Source organism: Mytilus californianus, unplaced genomic scaffold (genome assembly GCF_021869535.1).
Source record: "Mytilus californianus isolate M0D057914Y unplaced genomic scaffold, xbMytCali1.0.p SCAF_7, whole genome shotgun sequence".
In the NCBI taxonomy this organism is placed as follows: domain Eukaryota; kingdom Metazoa; phylum Mollusca; class Bivalvia; order Mytilida; family Mytilidae; genus Mytilus; species Mytilus californianus.
Window position 1 is genome coordinate 36176451 of NW_026262723.1, and position 20114 is coordinate 36196564.

The 20114-nt window shown below is 32.3% G+C and overlaps 1 protein-coding gene and 1 long non-coding RNA gene across 2 annotated transcripts in view; one reads left to right on the forward strand and one right to left on the reverse strand.

Annotated features, from left to right (window-relative positions):
* Positions 1–20114, forward strand: part of LOC127710082 (uncharacterized) — a 467780-nt gene that overhangs the window by 198866 nt on the left and 248800 nt on the right. Inside the window, exons 29-34 of the mRNA XM_052215826.1 lie at positions 531–689; positions 7659–7826; positions 8351–8410; positions 10384–10428; positions 10745–10864; positions 18857–18949. Coding sequence (XP_052071786.1) covers positions 531–689; positions 7659–7826; positions 8351–8410; positions 10384–10428; positions 10745–10864; positions 18857–18949 — 645 coding nt within the window. The remainder of the gene's footprint in view (positions 1–530; positions 690–7658; positions 7827–8350; positions 8411–10383; positions 10429–10744; positions 10865–18856; positions 18950–20114) is intronic.
* Positions 1–20114, reverse strand: part of LOC127710106 (uncharacterized) — a 137278-nt gene that overhangs the window by 113655 nt on the left and 3509 nt on the right. The window lies entirely within an intron of this gene.

Genomic DNA, 20114 nt, shown 5'->3' on the forward strand with positions numbered 1-20114 from the left:
AATACAGATCTTTATTGTCCCCTGCACAACTCGTTGCAGGGACATAAAAATACTGGGCGTCCGTCTATTCGTCCGGTCTTGTTAGCGCTCTCACATGTACGATTCTTGCCAGATTTTTATAAAACTTATATCCTAGGTTTATATCAGCAATGTCTCAGACTCATGTATCTGTGCGGATCATCTATTTTTAAAAGAGTTGTGCCCCTTGGAAATATGAATTATATAGAAAATTTTATTGTTAGGGCTCTCATGTGTATATTTTTTTCAAATTTACATCTAAGGTTTATATCAGTAATGTCTTGGACAAGTTTAAAAATCAGTGCCGATCATATAGTTTAAAAGAGTTATGCCCCTTGGAAATATTAATTATATTGGAAATTGCATTGTATTTGCTCTCAAGCCATCATTTCTCTAAGATATTTGAAAAAAGTTTTAAAGAACAAAAAAAAAGTGTTTGTTAGTTATTGCACTTGGATAGATAAAATGTGTGCCAAGTGGGGGACATTGGAACTCTGTTCTTTCATTTTCAGCTGTATGTCCAGTCGGATTTATTTCTGTTGATGGTTTACCCACCTGCACTCCATGTCCAGAAGATCATTACTGGAAAAACAAAACTAACTGTGAACCTTGTCCAAATAGTGGAAGCACCTTAGGGAAAAATGCCATCCCAGAAATGAATGGTTGTAATGGTAAGTATTTGTTTACATAGAAATACTTTCCTTCATAATTTGATTTATTTCATTTACTTATTTATTACAAATTAAAGTGATTTCATGAGATAGGAAACAAAACTTGATTCAGGAAAGTGATTTGTTTGACATTATTTATCCCACTGCTTTACTTTTTGTTTGCTGGAAGCATGTATTTGTTTCAGTCAGAAGCATGAGTTAGGGAGATGTATGAGTATACAATATCTCACAGTATCTTATGGCTGAGGATTCGTATATTTTTTGTAACAAATTTAGTGGATTTAGGGAAAATTTCAATTTTTTGTGCACATTTGATTTCGTGGTGTTGCCAAAGTCTTCATAAAGTTTAATAGAAATTTTGTACTTCATTGAACTTTTAAATACGTGGTTCACCTATACCCCTGAAATCCTTGAAAACTGGTATGCCACAATTAATAACGAATCCATAATAAAAGCTTTTAATTTAAGCTTTTTTTCATTGCTGTTCTGTGATGACATTTTATGTGCAAACATATATTCTTGAGTAGTCATGGTTCTCAGTTTTTGTTTGTTACTTTGACTTGTATCTTCTTTGATAATGGATTTATGAAATTTGAACACCAGTAAACAACTGTTGCCTTTGGTTAGTTAGTTATGCATTGTTTGTGAGCTAGCATACACAATTGATTCCTGTGCCTTCTTGATTACTCTGATTTATATCCTTGTTTACGTGGACTCCAAGACAAATTCAAAAAGGGAAAAACAATAAAAACTGACAAAATGAAACGCTATCAATCAATGGAACAAGTGAAAATTAACTGTCATAATCCTGACTTGGTATGGGCATTTTCTGAAGAAAGTTGTGGGTTAAACCTGGTTTTATAGCTAGCTAAACCTCCCACTTGTATGACAGTTGTTTAAAGTTTCGCTATATTGACAAAATTTGGTGAGCAACCCAAATAGACATAATAGATTAATGCGACAATAATTGGGACCCAGCAGCCAAAACTGTGTAAACATACATCAAAGACATAATACACAACTGACGAAAAAATTCAAATTAACATATAAACAAATCTAACAAAGACGCCAACTAAAAAATTTTAGTAGATAGTTAATTTGACAATGATGTCAAGCTATAGATCAGATCTTTATCTTTTTTTGGTGGATAATGTGCCTTTGGGATGAAAAAGAACTCTGTTGATTTTTTTAAGTCAAACGACTTGAAATGTTAAAAGTCAAGGTAACAGCAGCAATTAAAGAAATTGAAATTTGTTCAATTGTTTTTTGTTTCCCACCAGAAACTGACAGCAGACTTTATTTTCTTCATTGTACTTGACACAAAAAACTGCTTTCTCTACTATGAGTGTATATAAAGATTGTATCCATGTACCCTTTGTGCTTCTGTTATCTTGAATATTATTATTATTATCAAAATCAATGAGTATTCCTCTAAAAAACAATATGTAGAAGTACATATGTGATGTTTAGTCGATCCTACATTATTCTGATCAATATCCTTCTTTTGGCTATAAATTTTTTTGAATTGATGGTGTAACGAAGTCATTAAGTGGATAAATAATTTTTATTATGTAATTACAAAGTTAAGACTGTTTCTAAAGATCAAATGTTCGATTGTTCATAAACTGTCTCTAAAGTTCAATTGTTTGAAAGTTCAGTAAATCGTCACACGGACACGTGATCGTATAGTGGTATAACTGTTCGGTCCTGACTGAGTAATTCGGATGGTTAGTGAATTAATTCCAGCCTACCCACAAGGGGGAGACCTTGGCGAAATCTCCTGTCAGAATCTATCTGTACAAATCTATCCCCGTTCGAGTCCAAAGCTGGATCTTATATAGTTCAGTGGGCCATTAATCATCTTTAAACTATGACCCATAGCTGTTGGCAGGTTGCGTAGTAGTCTGGTTGTGGAGTAATACTATTCTGTGGTTAATTGTCAAACTATGCAATTAACCCCTGACGGATACATGTTATTTCACTATAGACATGGTCATTTATTGGCTGCAGGGTATATGTCTATAATATTCGTACAGATTGTTATTAAGTGTCTAAAGGTTACATGTAATCGTTTCGGATTTGCTGTATTTAGTTACTTCCTGATGATTAACGTATGGAACACAATTGTGTAACATAATGCCTTCCATCCAAAATAGAACGAAAGTTCAATAAAATACGGTATTTTTCTTCCTGTAGGTTATTCTAATAGTTTATTGTAAGGTTTCCGGTAACCATCACCACATATCTAAAGTTTATAAAGTTCTATAAGTCCAATATCATGATATAATAAGTTCATCACATTCATCAAGTCCAATAGCTGGATATATTTACACATAGTTCATTCGAATCATAAGTTCAATATTTCGGTATACATAGTTCATGTTTTATTTCCATCACCATCATAGTAAGTTGTTCCTCAATACTGGGTAGGAACGCAAATGTTTATACAATTCTATTTACACAGTTCATAGGGTCACTTTAAAATTATTTACACGGTTCGTCTTCTGCTAGTGGATTCGGTCGTCTACGTTGTATGGTTTACAATCCAGTCCTTTTACGAAGTAGTCGACGTATCTAGCTCTGGGTACATCTTTCTCAAGAGACTGGTCGCATCGGTCTTCGGTCTTGCATCGTCTTTGAGTAATGGTGCAGAGGGAATCTTCTCTCTGGAATCAGGTACTTCTGTCCAAACCATTTGCGTTGTCACCATTTGGTACCCATCGTTCGTGGCATTAGAACCAGAACTCGCACCTTTCTTTTTGGCTAACCAAGATATATTCTTAATAATTTAACAGTACAAAATATGGCTATTCAAATGAAGATCGCACCTAACCCACTGATAAACTTATCCCAATTCAGAAAAACTAAATATTGTTTACTACTTTTTTATTTATCAATCGTTTGTTCAATCACCTTTAGTTCACTGGGTTATTCAAGCCTAGCAAATTTTAATAAAACAATTTCTAGGTAAAATCAATACGTTCTCTTAAATATCGAATTATCTGGTTAAAACAAAAAACAAAAGAGGGAAAAAAAACTGTCGTATACAACTTCAACAATTTTGAGAATCTTACATGATAAAAACAAAGATACTTTTATTTACACAAGACATAAGAAACATATTTACAAATTTACAATCAAATAAGTTCAATTCGATCATTCTATATAACCCCTACACCTACATGATACCTATAAAAAAAAATTACTAAAAATTCTATGTGTTACTTTGTTACCAATTGTAATACTTTTACGTCTTTAACTTTAGTTTCTCATTAATTAATCTTAATGTTAAATGTAGTCCACAATTTAATTCAGGCTCATCACTCTTAAATCGTTTACATTTCCAAAAAATGTATATAGTTTCCTCATCATAGTCTTTCCTTTCTTTTTTTATATATATCATTTTAATTTGCTTTAAAACATCAGCAACCTACTGCCTTTCCTTTTTATACATTTCATTATGACTGAATGTTTTTATTCATTCTATTTTTTTTTTAAACTTGACTTACTTCTTAAAAACCAAAACAATTTAAAGTTTGTTCTATGCTTATTTATGAACAAAGCCCATTGTTTAGACTCATTTTTTGTTTTACTACTAAATTAATTATTTTCTTATTCTTATTTTAATTTCTGATAATTATCCTCATAATTGTTAAAAAAAAATCAATTTTATTTTAATGCTAGTTTTCCTTTAATATCAATTATATATTTCACTTAGATTTTGTCATTAGTCATGAAGTTCATAAGTCTCTCATTTTTTTACAAATATCGATCTACCACAAAAATACTGTAAATCCCTTAGGGCAAAACATATCAACATTTATCTTTAATGTGCTATTTTCTGAAGATACTTCTCTTTATCTATTAACATTTATTTTATGTAAATAAGGCGTAATCTAACACCATAAAACAACTTGCACCATTTAATTACTTAACATCACTTATGTTAATCATCCGAAGAAGGGGTTGGAATCTAAAATTATAGACTATTTGTTTTCTCTAAACAAACGTGCATACACACTACCCAACTGCGTAAACCATAATTGTCAATGGCTATAACATCGCAAACATGTGAACCACAATGTACCCTTAACTTCATCTACCAAAGGTTCTAAATCAATCTTCATATATACCGGTGCTCTACTAATTTTACGTAAGATATATATTTTCTAGAATAATTGAATGTATCTTCAAGAAAACAACCCATAATATATATGATCAAAAACCATAAATACGAAAAAATGCTATAGTATCAGACATTTTACTTTTTTACATATTTACTCTAAACGAAAAACTAGCTTCTTCAAACTTAAAAAAAAAGTTTTATTTTTAAGAATCATACTTATTATATATAACGTATCCTGTCTATTAAATAACTGCATATAAAAATAACTAAAAAAATATCTTCAATTGTTTTAAGAATATGTGTATTCATAATTCTTAAATTGACGTACAATTTCTAAAAATACTAATAAAAAAATTTCGTGCGAACCACAGCTCGTGAACAAACTTCTGATTTTAAGCCTTTTAAATATACGGCCACTCTCCCTTTAAAATTTACAAATTTACTTAATGTGTATGCCATCCCTTGAAAAGCCATTTCTACTTTTTGTGCTGACATAGAAATATCTTGATTGTCCATAAAGAAAAATGAAAGTAACTTAGTTCTTATGTTTTATATTCCTTTGCGTTGTTTTAGCCAATCCAAGTCGATCCTGGTCTAAACGGCATCAATTTTACGACTTGTAACGAAGTCATTAAGTGGATAAATAATTTTTATTATGTAACTACAAAGTTAAGACTGTTTCTAAAGATCAAATGTTCGATTGTTCATAAACTGTCTCTAAAGTTCAATTGTTTGAAAGTTCAGTAAATCGTCACACGGACACGTGATCGTATAGTGGTATAACTGTTCGGTCCTGACTGAGTAATTCGGATGGTTAGTGAATTAATTCCAGCCTACCCACAAGGGGGAGACCTTGGCGAAATCTCCTGTCGGAATCTATCTGTACGAATCTATCCCCGTTCGAGTCCAAAGCTGGATCTTATATAGTTCAGTGGGCCATTAATCATCTTTAAACTATGACCCATAGCTGTTGGCAGGTTGCGTAGTAGTCTGGTTGTGGAGTAATACTAGTCTGTGGTTAATTGTCAAACTATGCAATTAACCCCTGACGGATACATGTTATTTCACAGTAGACATGGTCATTTATTGGCTGCAGGGTATATGTCTATAATATTCGTACAGATTGTTATTAAGTGTCTAAAGGTTACATGTAATCGTTTCGGATTTGCTGTATTTAGTTACTTCCTGATGATTAACATATGGAACACAATTGTGTTACAATGGATGGTTCTATTCATAAGTTTTGCTAAAAAAAAATCAGAAAAATCAGCAAAATTTGTGGTTCCAGAAGAAAAAAGATTTTTTATTAAATTAAAATTATTTAAAGAAACGACCAATCAACCAGAGATACAGGTCATTCTGTAAAGTGGAAAATTTTCATCAGGGCTATTATTTTCGACTAATATTGCAAATAAGATAAAGTGGCAAAAAATATCCCCATAAGTATATTTGTTCTTTGAAGAAGTTTTGTACCACTGACTAAATATAAAACAGGAAACAAATTCTAGCTAACTGTTTCTGCACCAGATATCATGATATTTTGATCTCAGCAAAAATCCCTAATATTACAGTATTCAACTTTTAGCTGCACATCTAATAAGGTTTAGAAGTAGGGATGTCAACAAGTACTCGAGTATTCGAGTATCGCTCGATAGTACAGAGTATCAAATACCAAAACGATACTCTACTAATCAGTTTCCTGTTAGAATATTGCTGTCTTCTTTATATAAAATTGATCTTCTTGAGAACCTCTTTCGTAAAATTAAATAGGCACCACTGATTAATCATGCAAGTAAATAGAATACATTTTGTTTCGAATGCTTGTGCTAAATTGTCATTTAAAATGCCTCTGAAAATACATGGGCTATACCTAGGCTAACACTTTAAACTAAACATGTCTTAGCCATTCCATCACATCGGTACCGTTAGAGCAAATATTTTTGTCTGCAAGACTGTAATTTACAAAGTTGCTAAACCGACTGTCCCCAATAATAGTTGACAAGGAAATGTTTCCAAATAAAATAAATTCGTTGCATTCTCTCAGGTGACCCTCAGTGAATAGTGAAAATTGCCTTTGTAAACATTAAATGTGTTTTCTTAACAATTACCAGATACTATTGTTTGATATGGTTATTCTTGTTATAATTTTTAAATAGGTGTTCATTAAATTATGTTGATTAGATTATTGTTTTTTACATTATTAGTACATGTAGGTAATGAGCTATTAATTATGGTGTGTAATTCCTTGTCCAAGATACTCATGTAGATGGTTTTTCATCCGTTGAACAACAAACCACTAAATGTAAAATTTATATTTTTGTGTTTCCAAATTGTAGATATATACCCTAGCGAGTTCTCGAGTATCGCTCGATAAAAGCAACGCGTACTCGATTAGTAATTGCTCACCGAGTTGAAATCCCTACTTAGAAGTGATCAAAATGTTGAGTATCTGCAAAAATTATGATAATTCTGGATGAAATCTAGTTTGCATTAAATAAAATTAGATATTGTTGGAGAGAGAGCTTGAACGTTTTAATATTTAATATATATATATATACAGATCATGTTCAATCTTAAATGTTTAAGCTTTAAAATTAAAAAGGTGAGCACCGTGACATAAAAAATATTTAACATTTTGCTCATATATGAGAATCATCATTTATTATCTTTAGTTTAATTTTCAATATTGAAATTTTACCATTGAAGATCAAGTCAAAAGTCACCAAAGTTAATGTTTTCCAAAATTCCTTTAACAGGCTTAATCTTATTTTCAGATGATAAATACATTCAACAATTATGATATATGTTGTTAATAACCAGGTATTTGCTATCTTATTTTGTAGCACCATGCAGTATAGGAGAATATTCTGTGACAGGATATGCACCTTGCGAAAAATGTCCAATAAACTTTTACCAGGACCAGACTACACAGGAAATGTGTAAACCATGTGAACATGATATGATTACACAAGGAAGGGGCTCCACTAAAAGTTCACACTGTATACAATTAGGTAAAAGAAGCTTCTTGTCATAGAAATTATAGTGCCCTGCTTGTCAAAATGATAGTAATCAATACATTTCTTTTATACTGAAATCCCAGAATATATAAATGGCTATTAGGTAAACTCCATCTAAATGAAATTGTCAAAATTATTTCTTAACAATTTACATACCTGCCAACTTTTGAAAATCCCCATGGGGGGTTTTTATTGCGTGACAATAATTTCAAAGGTTACAATTCTTTGCGACGTTTTTTGGGCATGCTGTTTTGTGGGACTTGAAAAAGTCAATGATATTTGTTATGCAGTTGTATATGTTTTTGCATTTGCAAGTCTCATTTCCATGGAGATTATTTGTCCACGTCCTATCATCATGGTTCATTGACTTTGAGGCTTTTACATAATTTACTTGTTATAATGGTCAATTATATTTCATAAACCTACAAAGTATTATTTTATCAGTCTGATTGATGTAATGAAGTGATTTTTGTATTGTTTTGTGCTTTGACAATAAAGATTCTTGTCTTATTATTTAGGATCTAACAGTTTACCAGGATTGACAGGAGAAAGCCTATGCTGTGATGTCTGCAGTGCAGGTAGATTTTATAAATATTGTTAATCCATATTGGAATTTTATAGTAGGTTTTTATCCGCTCGTTTACGGGACATATTATGGTATACTCTAGTCTGTCATTCCGTTTGTCCATCTGTCGTCAACACTTTGGACAATAACTCACATTTATATAGACACATTCTCATGTAAAAGACTTGCTTTATGTTCTTCCCAAAATATTCACAACATATTGTAATAAACACCTGTACATGTCCGTCTGTCCTTCTGGTCAGTCTATTTGAAATCAAATGGATTTTATTTTCCAAATGAAAGTGTCCCTTGTGTTATTTGAATGAAAAAACTTGCAGGTAAAAGATGTAGTGAAGGGAAGAATGCTATTGATATTTTGGTCAATAGGTCAAAGGTCAGGGTCACTGTTAATGTTGCTGAAAATAGAATAATGATAAAAATTGGATTCCAGATGGTAATTTGAGTTCTTGCTTGATTGAAATGACACTTACACAAATGTGAGAAATAGCAAAGGATGATCCTATTGATTTTGGGGTCAAAAGTCAATATCACTTCTTATAGATATATTGTTTGAGTTAGTTTTTGGATGGTATCCCACAATGAATAGTAACACATTGATAGAGCTTAGCAATAGTAGGACATGTGTATTTGTCCATTACACAAATGTTTTCTCTCAATAAATGTGCAGTTTGGGTAACATCAGCCAGCAGTGCCAGCTTTTTAATTGTTAACAATGATTGATTGTTGGAGTTTAACACCATGTTCGGCACTGTTGGCTTTATCTTGGTGGTCAGTTTTTATATGGCCGTTTACAGGACGTATTATGGTATACCGTTGTCCCTCCGTCGTCAACATGTTGGACATTAACTCAAAAACGCTTTAAATAATATGCATGAAACTTTAGTTAATTGTTTATATCTATTGACATGAGCTCCTTTTCGATTTTTATAAATTTTCGATTTTACGTTTATGAGTTGCAGGGTTTTATTCATAAAAAAGGGGGATTTTCCAGTTTTCGGACAATAACTAAAACATGCTTTCAGCAGTTCTCATGAATCTTTGGTTAATTATTTATATCTGTTGATGTAAGCTCCCTTTAGAATTTTATAAATTTTAGATTTTTGTTTCTGAGTTATGGGGTTTTATTCATTGAAAAAGGGGGGATTTTCCAGTTTTTGGACAATAACTCAAAAATGCTTTAAGCAGTTCGTATGAAACTTTGGTGAATTATTTATAGCTATTGATGTAATCTCCCTATTGATTTTCATAAATTTCAAATATGATAATGAGAAGAAATTGAACTTTATTTGTTTATAGTCTGACAACAGATTTACTAAGTATTGCGTAACAGCACATGTATTGCGCAACAGCAAGAAATCTTTAATTGAATATAAATTAAATTCATATAACCAATTTCAAGTTCTTTGACTACATTTATTCAGAAACCTATAATATGTCAAATATTTAATTACAATCCAAATTCAGACCTGTATCAAGCTTGAATATTGTGTCTATTTTTGCCCCAACTGTTCAGGGTTGGACCTCTGCGGGCGTCTCCAGCTGCGCTCAGCGAAGCAGTTTATTATTGGTAGTGGAAGCTGGGGTGCTCCTACAAACCACAGACAATAGCTATAGGCAATTAAGAATGCAGTTGAATGAACCTGCAACATGTGGTGTTGGTACTCACAACATCAGTGTTAACAGGCTAGTGATTCAGTAGATGAACTGCTTAGACCACATGGCCACTGAGGTCCCTTTTACATTGATTTGGTGCTACTACCTTATGCAATAATGCAAGTAATGGATAGGATCTTTGATATTTTAGGCTCAAAATTCATATCTCATGTTCTGAAAGAAGGAGAATAGTCTAAACTTAAAATCAGATGCACTATAGAGAGAATGTAATTGTTATAGGAAAAAGAAGGTCATTCTGACATATGTTTTTCATTACAGTTTCCGATTAATATCTACTATTTCTTTTTTTAGTTGATACTCAATGCTGTAGTGCCAATTGTAGTCAGGAAGCAAGTGGTAAGTTGGTTTTTCCATTATAGTGCTATATGTTTTGGGAATTGTGCCACCCAGTATATATCTTTTTTGACTATACTTTGAATTTTCAAAATCTTGAATAAAAACAATCTAACAATCTATTGAACAAAATGAGTTCAAATACCAGTATATTTGATAACTCTGCCAATGATTTAAAAATCTTAAGTTGTACATTTTTACAGGTAAAATATGTAGGTTACATACAAAAAATAGGTCATTAACAGATATTGATGTCTTTTAATAATGGTAATGTATGATATACAGACTGCTTTTAGCCTCTTATTCTTACTTCTTGTAGCTATAACATGTGAAAACAGATGTGAAGATGCTTACAACAACACATTGCCATGCCAGTGTAACAGTGGTTGTGTCGCTGCTGATAACTGTTGTGATGATTATCAGTGGAAATGTATAGACTGTGAGTTCTGATATATCCACCCTCTTCATAGATTTGCACATCTTTCTACGTATATTATGTTTTTGACTAAAAATAAGGACATGCTTGATGATTGCCATTAAGACAACTTTCCACCATAGTTCAAATGACAAAGATAAAAGCAATTAAATCTCACACTACAGCCTTCAACAATAAGAAAAACCCATAAGGTTAGAATAAGGTATTATTGTTCCCACACTAAAGGCGGTGATAACACTTCTGTGTAGTCTTCAATTGTTGCTGCAGCTTAAATTTCAATGTATTTCCTGGTCAAAAGTAGATCAAGAAATCTAATTTGCTGAAAACTGAAACTAATGCAACAGTTCTAAATACAAATTTCTAATGATTATATAGAGTAAATGAAGTGCACAATGATTGAACAATCATTGCCTTTCAAAGAGGGTTGAAAGGATTTGCTTTGAACATAAAATTTCTATAGCATTTGAAGGATATCTGTTAATTATACCCCCACACTGAATAGAAGGTGTTATACATGATATACTGGTTAACCTCTGTCCCTGTATTTTGTCTGTCCATTTTTATCTCATCTGGCCAAAAGTGCCAAGTGAGCTATATTCTCATCATGTGGCATACATTGTCCAACGTTGATTTTACAAAAATCTTCTCTGATACTACTTGGCCAAATTTAACCAAACTTGGCCACGAGCATCATTTGGGTATCTTGTTTTTAAAATGATGATTCCACTAGCAGACATGGCTAAAAATAGAACATAGGGGTAAAATGCAAGTTTTGTGTATTACTTTTAAACCGCTAAATAGAGACAGTGGCAGAAATGTTCAGTATTGAACTCTACCTATTGTCTATATATGTCAAAACTTTAAGATGACTTCTTATAGGAGTTGTTGCCCTTAGATGACGAATTTTATCTTTTCTTTTCATTTTGCCTACTATCTTTTAAAGTATAATAGAGAGTGAAGTTTAAATAGCAAAAATGATCAGCATGACAAGATCTACCAATAAGTCGACATGGCCAAAATTGTCAGACGACTCCTTATAAGAGTTATTGCCCTTAATGACTATTTTTACCTTTTTTTTTTGCATGTTTGCCTATTTTCTAGTGAACACTACTAGATAGACAGACACTATAAATAGCAAAAAAATGATTTGCAATAAATGATCTACAATACAAAATCCATCAGCAATACAAAATCCAAAAATTTTTTGTCATGATTTCTATTCTAGTCTTCAATGTTGGAGAGTGTTCATTGTTAGCTCACCTGGTCCAAAAGGGCCAAGTGAGCTTTTCTCATCACTTGGTGTCCGTCGTCGTCCGTTAACTTTTACAAAAACCTTCTCCTGTGAAACTACTGGGCCAAATAAAACCACACTTCATACACATACAAAAAACCCAGCAGAAGTTTAATTTTTAATTATACACCGATAACATCAGACGTCAATGTAGAAAATAATACTCCTTTACCTTGAAACTGTGAATCGTCGAAGTTTAGTTATGTTCCCTATGGCCATGTTATTACGGGGGACCTCAATATCGTCCAGGACAGAGAGGTTAAAAACTTTTTGAAGAAAGGACTGAAATATTGTCCTCCATCTAAAATAGATTGGAAACAGTGTCGTTAGGTCACAAAAGATGCTCTTTCCTCGTTTTGTAAAAATTGGTGTAAACGGGAAAAATCTGATAATCTCTTCATTCTTATTTAAATAAATGTATGAATGTGATAGATAATAGAATATCACATTTTGAAAATAATTTAGAAGTAAATAATAGAGTACATAATACGCCTATTTCCAGAATAAGAAATAAACTTCAAGAACTTTCAAAGCGGTTTGTGTTTGTACAGGCTGACAAAGCAGCCAACAATGTGGTGGTGGTATGCCCTAAATACTACACGGACGTTCTTAAGAATGAAATTTTAAATTCATCTACATTCAAGTCCATGCACCCCACAGAGAGTCATATAGTTAACAAACATATCATAACCACATCACAGCTTAAGGCTTCTTCTGAACATTTGAAGGTCCCCACTATGTATTGGTTACCTAAACTACACAAAAAACCAGTAAAATATCGTTTCATCTCGGCCTCTAGTAAGTGTTCTACAACTAACCTTTCAGTGCTTTTAACAAGTTCCTTAACTACTATCAAAAAGCTTATCATAAACTATTGTAATAAAATATATGAAAATAGTGGAATTAACTATTTTTGGAGTGTAAAAAATTCTTTGGATGTTTTAGATAAATTACGTGCTTTTGATGGTCCTTTTGATTCTGTTGACAGTTTTGACTTTTCTACTCTTTACACTACACTTCCACACAATCTTATCAAACAAAAATTTGACTATTTATTTAAATGGTCGTTTGGTAAATCTGAATGCAAATATATTTGCTGCAACTCATTTAAAACCTTCTTCTCTAATGAGAAAGGTAAATATTCTAGATATACTTACTGGAGGTGTGATGAGATGATTGAAGCTGTTAATTTTCTCCTTGATAATATTTATGTACGTTTCGGCAGCAAAGTTTATCGACAGGTCGTAGGTATTCCTATGGGCACTAATTGCGCCCCTTTAATAGCAGACTTGTTTTTGTACTGTTATGAATCACAGTTTATGACCAAACTCAGTAAAGACCCGTCTAAATTGCATTTAATTGATAAATTCAACAACACTTACCGTTATCTTGATGATATTTTTTCGTTAAATAATCAAGAATTTTCTCAATATACTGCTGAAATTTATGCAAAGGAACTTACTTTAAGATATTTCGGTTTTACACGGGAAACTCAACACTAAAATTTACGACAAAAGGGACGATTTTTCATTCCCTATTGTAAATTGTCCCTTTTTGGATGGTGATGTTCCTTTGGCACCATCTTACGGTATTTATATTTCACAACTCGTTCGCTATGCCCGAATCTGTTGTGACTTATTTCAAACGGGATTGCACATCCTCATTTTTACGGCAATATTGTTTACCATGCCCGGAAATTTAGAAACGATCCTGGTAAACTTATCAATCCTTTAAATAAAGTTATTCTAAAAGTTACCAATTCAACACTGTAATTAGATCATTAAATCTTGTTTTTATTGGTACTAATATTGATTTTGTTATCAGTAAATTAAAAGCAAACTAAATATTAAAAACCAATTGTTCACAGAACAATTGAAGGTCTTTCCACCAGTAAAGATCTATTTTGATATTAAAATATTAAAAATCAGTCTAAAATATCAGTTCCTATGGCTATATGATGTATAAATATGAATTTAAAGCAAAGGTCAAAATCTGGAACGTCCTATTAACCTATGACCTTGACTTCAATTTCAAGGTCACAAACCAAGGACCTCAAATCAAAAGACCCTAGGTCTTTAATATGTTTGGTTAATGAGTTATATCACTTTACGCATAATTCTAAATATAAGATGGGCGAAAACTCCCATTTATTGTCTACGCACCCTTTCAACCAAAATTTATAAGTTACGACATGTCGCAACTAACAATTTAGTAAAAATAAGATGTCGATATGTTATACGGTTTTTGAAAAGTAGTGAGAATAAGCCAAAAATAAAATTTCGAATATGACCTTTGACCTTGACCTAATTTTCTTTTTTTTTTGGACCAAGGACCTCAAATCCAAAGACCCTAGGCCAATATCACTTATGGTTTACCAGTTAGAAACGAATATGACTTATATCAAATACATAAGGGGGAATAACTCTCATATGGAGTCTCCAGATAGCTTCGGTCAAAATAAAAATCCTAATCCTGAAGATGTAACGAGCAATTTGGTAAAATAAATTTGTCGTAATCTTTTACGGTTGCCAAGGAGTAGTGGCCACAAGAAAAACTGTTGGGGGAGATTACTCTTACAACGTAAGGTATTTGGTTACGCGGTTGTCAGTTTTAAAAGCGTACAAACTATATGATATCATATTCCAAATATCTAAGAGACATCTTATGAAACAACAAAACTACACAAGAAGAAAAATTAGGCGGAAGAAAAAAAATAATAATTGAAAACCAATTGTTCAGAGAACAATTGAAGGTCTTTCCACCAGTAAAGATCTATTTTGATATTAAAATATTAAAAATCAGTCTAAAATGTCAGTTCCTATGGCTTTATGATGTATAAAAGATGAATTTTAAGCAAAGGTCAAAATCTAGAACGCCCTTTTTACCTATGACCTTGACCTCAATTTCAAGGTCACAAACCAAGGACCTCGAATCAAAAGACCCTAAGTCTCTAATATGTATGGTTAATGAGTTATATCACTTTACCCATAATTCTAAATATAAGAAAACTATATGAAAACTCCCATTTATTGTCTACGCAACCTTTCAACCGAAATTTATAAGTTACGACATGTTGCAACTAACAATTTAGTAAAAATAATTTATCAAGATGTTATACGGTTTTTGAAAATAAGTAAAAATAAGCCAAAATCAAAATTTAGAATATGATCTTGACCTTTGACCTTGACCTAATTTTCTTTTTTTTTGGACCAAGGATTTCAAATCCAAAGACCCTAGGCCAATATCACTTATTGTTTACCAGTTAGAAACGCATATCACTTATATCAAATACATAAGGGGGAATAACTCTCATATGGAGTCTCCAGATAGCTTTGGTCAAAATAAAAATCCTAATCCTGAGGATGTAACAAGCAATTTGGTAAAATAAATTTGTCGTAATCTTTTACGGTTGCGAAGAAAAACAGTGTTTGGGGAGATAACTCTTACAACGTAAGGTATTTGGTTACGCGGTTGTCAGTTTTAAAAGCGTACAAACTATATGATATCATATTCCAAATATCTAAGAGACATCTTATGAAACGTCAATACCTCGCAAGAACAAAAATTAGGCGTAAGAAAAAAAAAAGTAATAATCAGAACAAAATCAATAGGTCTTTCCACGGAAAAGTGGAAAGACTTAATAATAATAATCAGAACAAAATCAAAAGGTCTTTCTACGGAAAGGTGGAAAGACCTAAAAATAATCAGAACAAAATTAAAAGGTCTTTCCACGGATCCTGCTAACATGTTTAACCCGGCCTCATTCTGTATGTTTGTGCCTGTCCCAAGTCAGGAGCCTGTAATTCAGTGGTTGTCGTTTGTATATGTGTTGCATATTTGTTTTTCGTTCATTTTTTGTACATATATTAGGCCGTTAGTTTTCTCGTTTGAATTGTTTTACAATTTCATTTCGGGGCCTTTTATAGCTGACTGTGCGGTATGGGCTTTGCTCATTGTTGAAGGCCGTACGGTGACCTATAGTTGTTAATCTCTGTGTCATTTGGTCTCTTGTGAGAGAGTTGTGTCATTGGCAATCATACCACATCTTCTTTTTTATATTAGCCTAAATTATCCTTCGGGTATCTAGATTAAAAAATGTATAAGATAACCCACCCATCAACCAAGATGGCCGCCATGCCTAAAAATAGAACATGGGGGTAAAATGCAGTTTTTTGGCTTATTTCTCTGAAACTAAAGCATTTAGAGCAAATTTGATAGGGTAAAAATGTTCATCAGGTCAGACGCATCAGACAACCCGTTGTTGGGTTGCTGCCCCTGAATTGGTAATTTTAAGGAAATTTGGCAGTTTTTGGTTATTATCTTGAATATTATAATAGATAGAGATAAACTGTAAACAGCAAAAATGTTTAGCATAGTAAGTCAACATGACCAAAATTGTCAATTGACTCCTTCAGGAGTAATTGCCCTTTAAAGTAAATTTTTCATAAGTTTTTGTAATCTTTTCCTCTGAAACTACTGGGCCAAATTAAATCAAACTTTGCCTAAATCATCCTTAGGGTATCTAGTTTTAAAAATGTATCCAATGACACCCCTCCCCCCATCCACCAAGATGGCCGCCATGGCTAAAAATAGAACATGGGGGTAAAATGCAGTTTGGCTTAGGCCAGCTAAAATTAATTAGTAGATTTTCAGCCCGATTTTTAAAAAAATGGGGCAGGTGGGAGGGTTTTATTTTTTTATTTTTATTTCCTACGAAACAATTTTGTGATGTGTTCTTCATATGAAAGGGTAATATTAATAAGCTTTTATCATGTATAATATATATATAAGGAATCCTACATAATTTTTCAAATTCTTAAAAAAATATTTCTGAATGGCAACCACTGTTCTACATGTAATTGCCGCTTTAGAAACCTATTTTTAGTAAATAGCAAAAACGTGGCCTGAGAAATGCTCTCTTTTAGACTACCTAGCCTACACCAAATTTAGTTTGCTTTCTCGGCTATGGTTTGTAGTGCCCATAAAATGAAGCATATGCATTGGTATGCAACACAAGTATTATGAGTACAGACTACAGAGTGAAATGAAAACTCAAACTTTGTTGAAAATACTAGGGTTGATGCTTTTAGGTTTCTTATGTAAGGTATAAATATAATTGCAATGTGGAACATGAACTTAACCAACAAAAGTTGTTTATTGACTCTATTGAGGGGCTGGGGACAGAGGGTGTTTGCTGTTTGTCAACAAAAAACGACAGCCTAGTAGTGGTAAATCTAAGGGCTTGCTATAATACACTTTGTACATTGACCAACTTTTTGTTCTCAATATACGGTCATAAATTGTACAAGTTCGTGCTTGTGTCAATTTCTTTATTCCAGTCATGTTTTTTGAACTAATGTGTTCCGCGATTCTTGCGCTTTGGATATCATTCACAGTCCAAATTTCCTGACACAGAGTCGTTGTTTAAATATAAAAATCCACGGTTTTTTAATCACAGGAATTTGGGACATATCGCGATTTGCGTTCTTGGACACCGCCTATTATTCGTAACCCGAATATTTCATGCCCTTCTTGTATTCGATCTCTATTCTCGGAAGATAATGTTGCCATCATAGAGCAGCAGAATATGTCCACTTAATCATTTTGGTTAAATTACGCAAAGAAATATGAAACTGGAAATTTGCAATTCAGGAAGTTTTGAATGAAACGAAATTATCGGCGGTTATCGATGACGGAAATAAACAAAATCTGGAAATCATAAATTTTCAAAAATTAAAAAAATCGTGGCGGGACAATTTCAGAGGGGCGGGCGGGGATGAAAATCTATCAATTGATTTTAATTGGCCTTATATCTCTGAAACTAAAGCATTAAGAGCAAATCTGACATGGGGTAAAAATGTTCATCAGGTCAAGATCTCTCTGTCGAGAAATTTTCAGACGCATCAGACAACTCATTGTTGGGTTGCTGCCCCTGAATTGGTAATATTAAGGAAATTTTGCAGTTTTTGGTTATTATCTTGAATATTATAATAGATAGAGATAAACTGTAAACAGCAAAAATTGTTCAACAAAGTAAGTTCTACAAATAAGTCAACATGATCAAAATTGTCAATTGACCCCTTCAGGAGTTATTGCCCTTTAAAGTCAATTTTTCACAATTTTTCGTAAATTTTTGTAATCTTTTACAAAAACTTCTCTACTTAATCTACTGGGTCATATAGAACTAAACTAAGCCACAATTTTCAATAGGATATTTTGATTGAAAAATGTATCCGATGCCGCCATGGCTAAAAAAAGAACATAGGGGTTTACTACAGAAGTCTATGGGATAGTTGGAAAAAAACCAATTTCAAATGGTAACAACTTGAAAACTAATTTAAATAATGATAAGGGATCTTCAGTAACTATTGTAAGACTACAATGGGATGATCTGAACCAAACTTGGCCTCAATTATTATATGGGTATCTTAATACTATTTATTATGATTTTAACCTTAGTTTACATGATTTCCAAAACCACAGTAGATACAGGTGAGCCACACAGGCTCTTGGGAGCCTCTAGTTAAAGATGTACATAGACCTAGGTGAGTGACACAGGCTCTTTAGAGGCTCTAGTTTAATATTTTTTTATCACATTTTCTCAAAAACTACAAATCAGGGCAATCTTCATGTGAGCATTATATATTGAGTGATGCATTTTCAGATTCATGGCAATTCTGATACAGTTGAATATCTTTTTTCAGCTACCTTAGTATGTACTGGTAATGCAGATGACTGTAGTGGTAAAGGAACATGCACTTACAAGAATAATAGAAAATTCTGTACATGTAATCTAGGTAATGTACACTTGTTTTCTCCAACATGATGAATGTATTTATAATTGATATATGTTTTATATCTGTTTGTCAGGTAAATTTAATTATAAAGTTGTCATGAATTGCCATAACAATTTAACCATGAATGCAAACATTGTGACAACTGTTGTGCACATGAAGATATTTAGTAGATAACTAGGTAGGATGTGATACATAAACACAGCAAATAATCTGAGTAGGCTGCAAAACAATTTTGAAAAGAGAAAACTGAGCATTACACACAAGAGAAGTCATCTTCACAAAAAATATGCCATATCTGTATAAATATACATATGATCTTTAAAACCAGTATAGATAGACAGATACTACTAGCATTAAAAATGATATTCAATGTCTATTGAAATGTCAATATGTGACCTAAATTATCAATTGACCAATTAGTTGATAAATTCTATCTTCAAAACTGTTACTAGTTTCATAGGAAACAAAATAGGTAAGAATTATTCAAAAGGCAAATAATACAAATAAATGACATGACTGTAGCTGTAAGTTGACTGTTTATTGAAGTTATTGGTCTTTAGTGATGAATTAAGGTAGTAAGATTTTGTGAATACAATCTTATCCATATTTTTATGCACCATCCTACTACAATGACAATTTGTGAACACAACTCCTCTGAAAAATTTGACAGAGAGTTCTCAATTTTAGTGGGATTGTTTGCCAACATGTGTAATTGACCATATTCAAACTTGGCTTTGTATCAATTATTTTCACAGGAGTAATAGGACTTTTACCTTTTTTCCCACAATTTAAAAATATTGCTGCACAATTTTTACTTGTGAATACAACCCGTCTGAGAATGTACTGCAGAAAGCTCTAATACTTTGTAGGATTGTTTGCCACCATGTGTAGATGACCATAGTTTACTGCCATTGTGATTCATCCATTTTTATGGGAGAAATGAGACTTTGACCAATTTTTTTAACTTAACTAAACCACAATGACACTGTATTTGTCCTACTGAATGAACAGTAGAAAATGCAAAGCTAGAAATGTACATATTTGTTTTTATAATAACTTATTATATATTTTAGTTCCATTATGTAAGATGACAATCATGTATTCATTCAACAAACATTTAAATTTCAATGACATTCACATTTTATTCAACTTTCTTGTTCAAGTT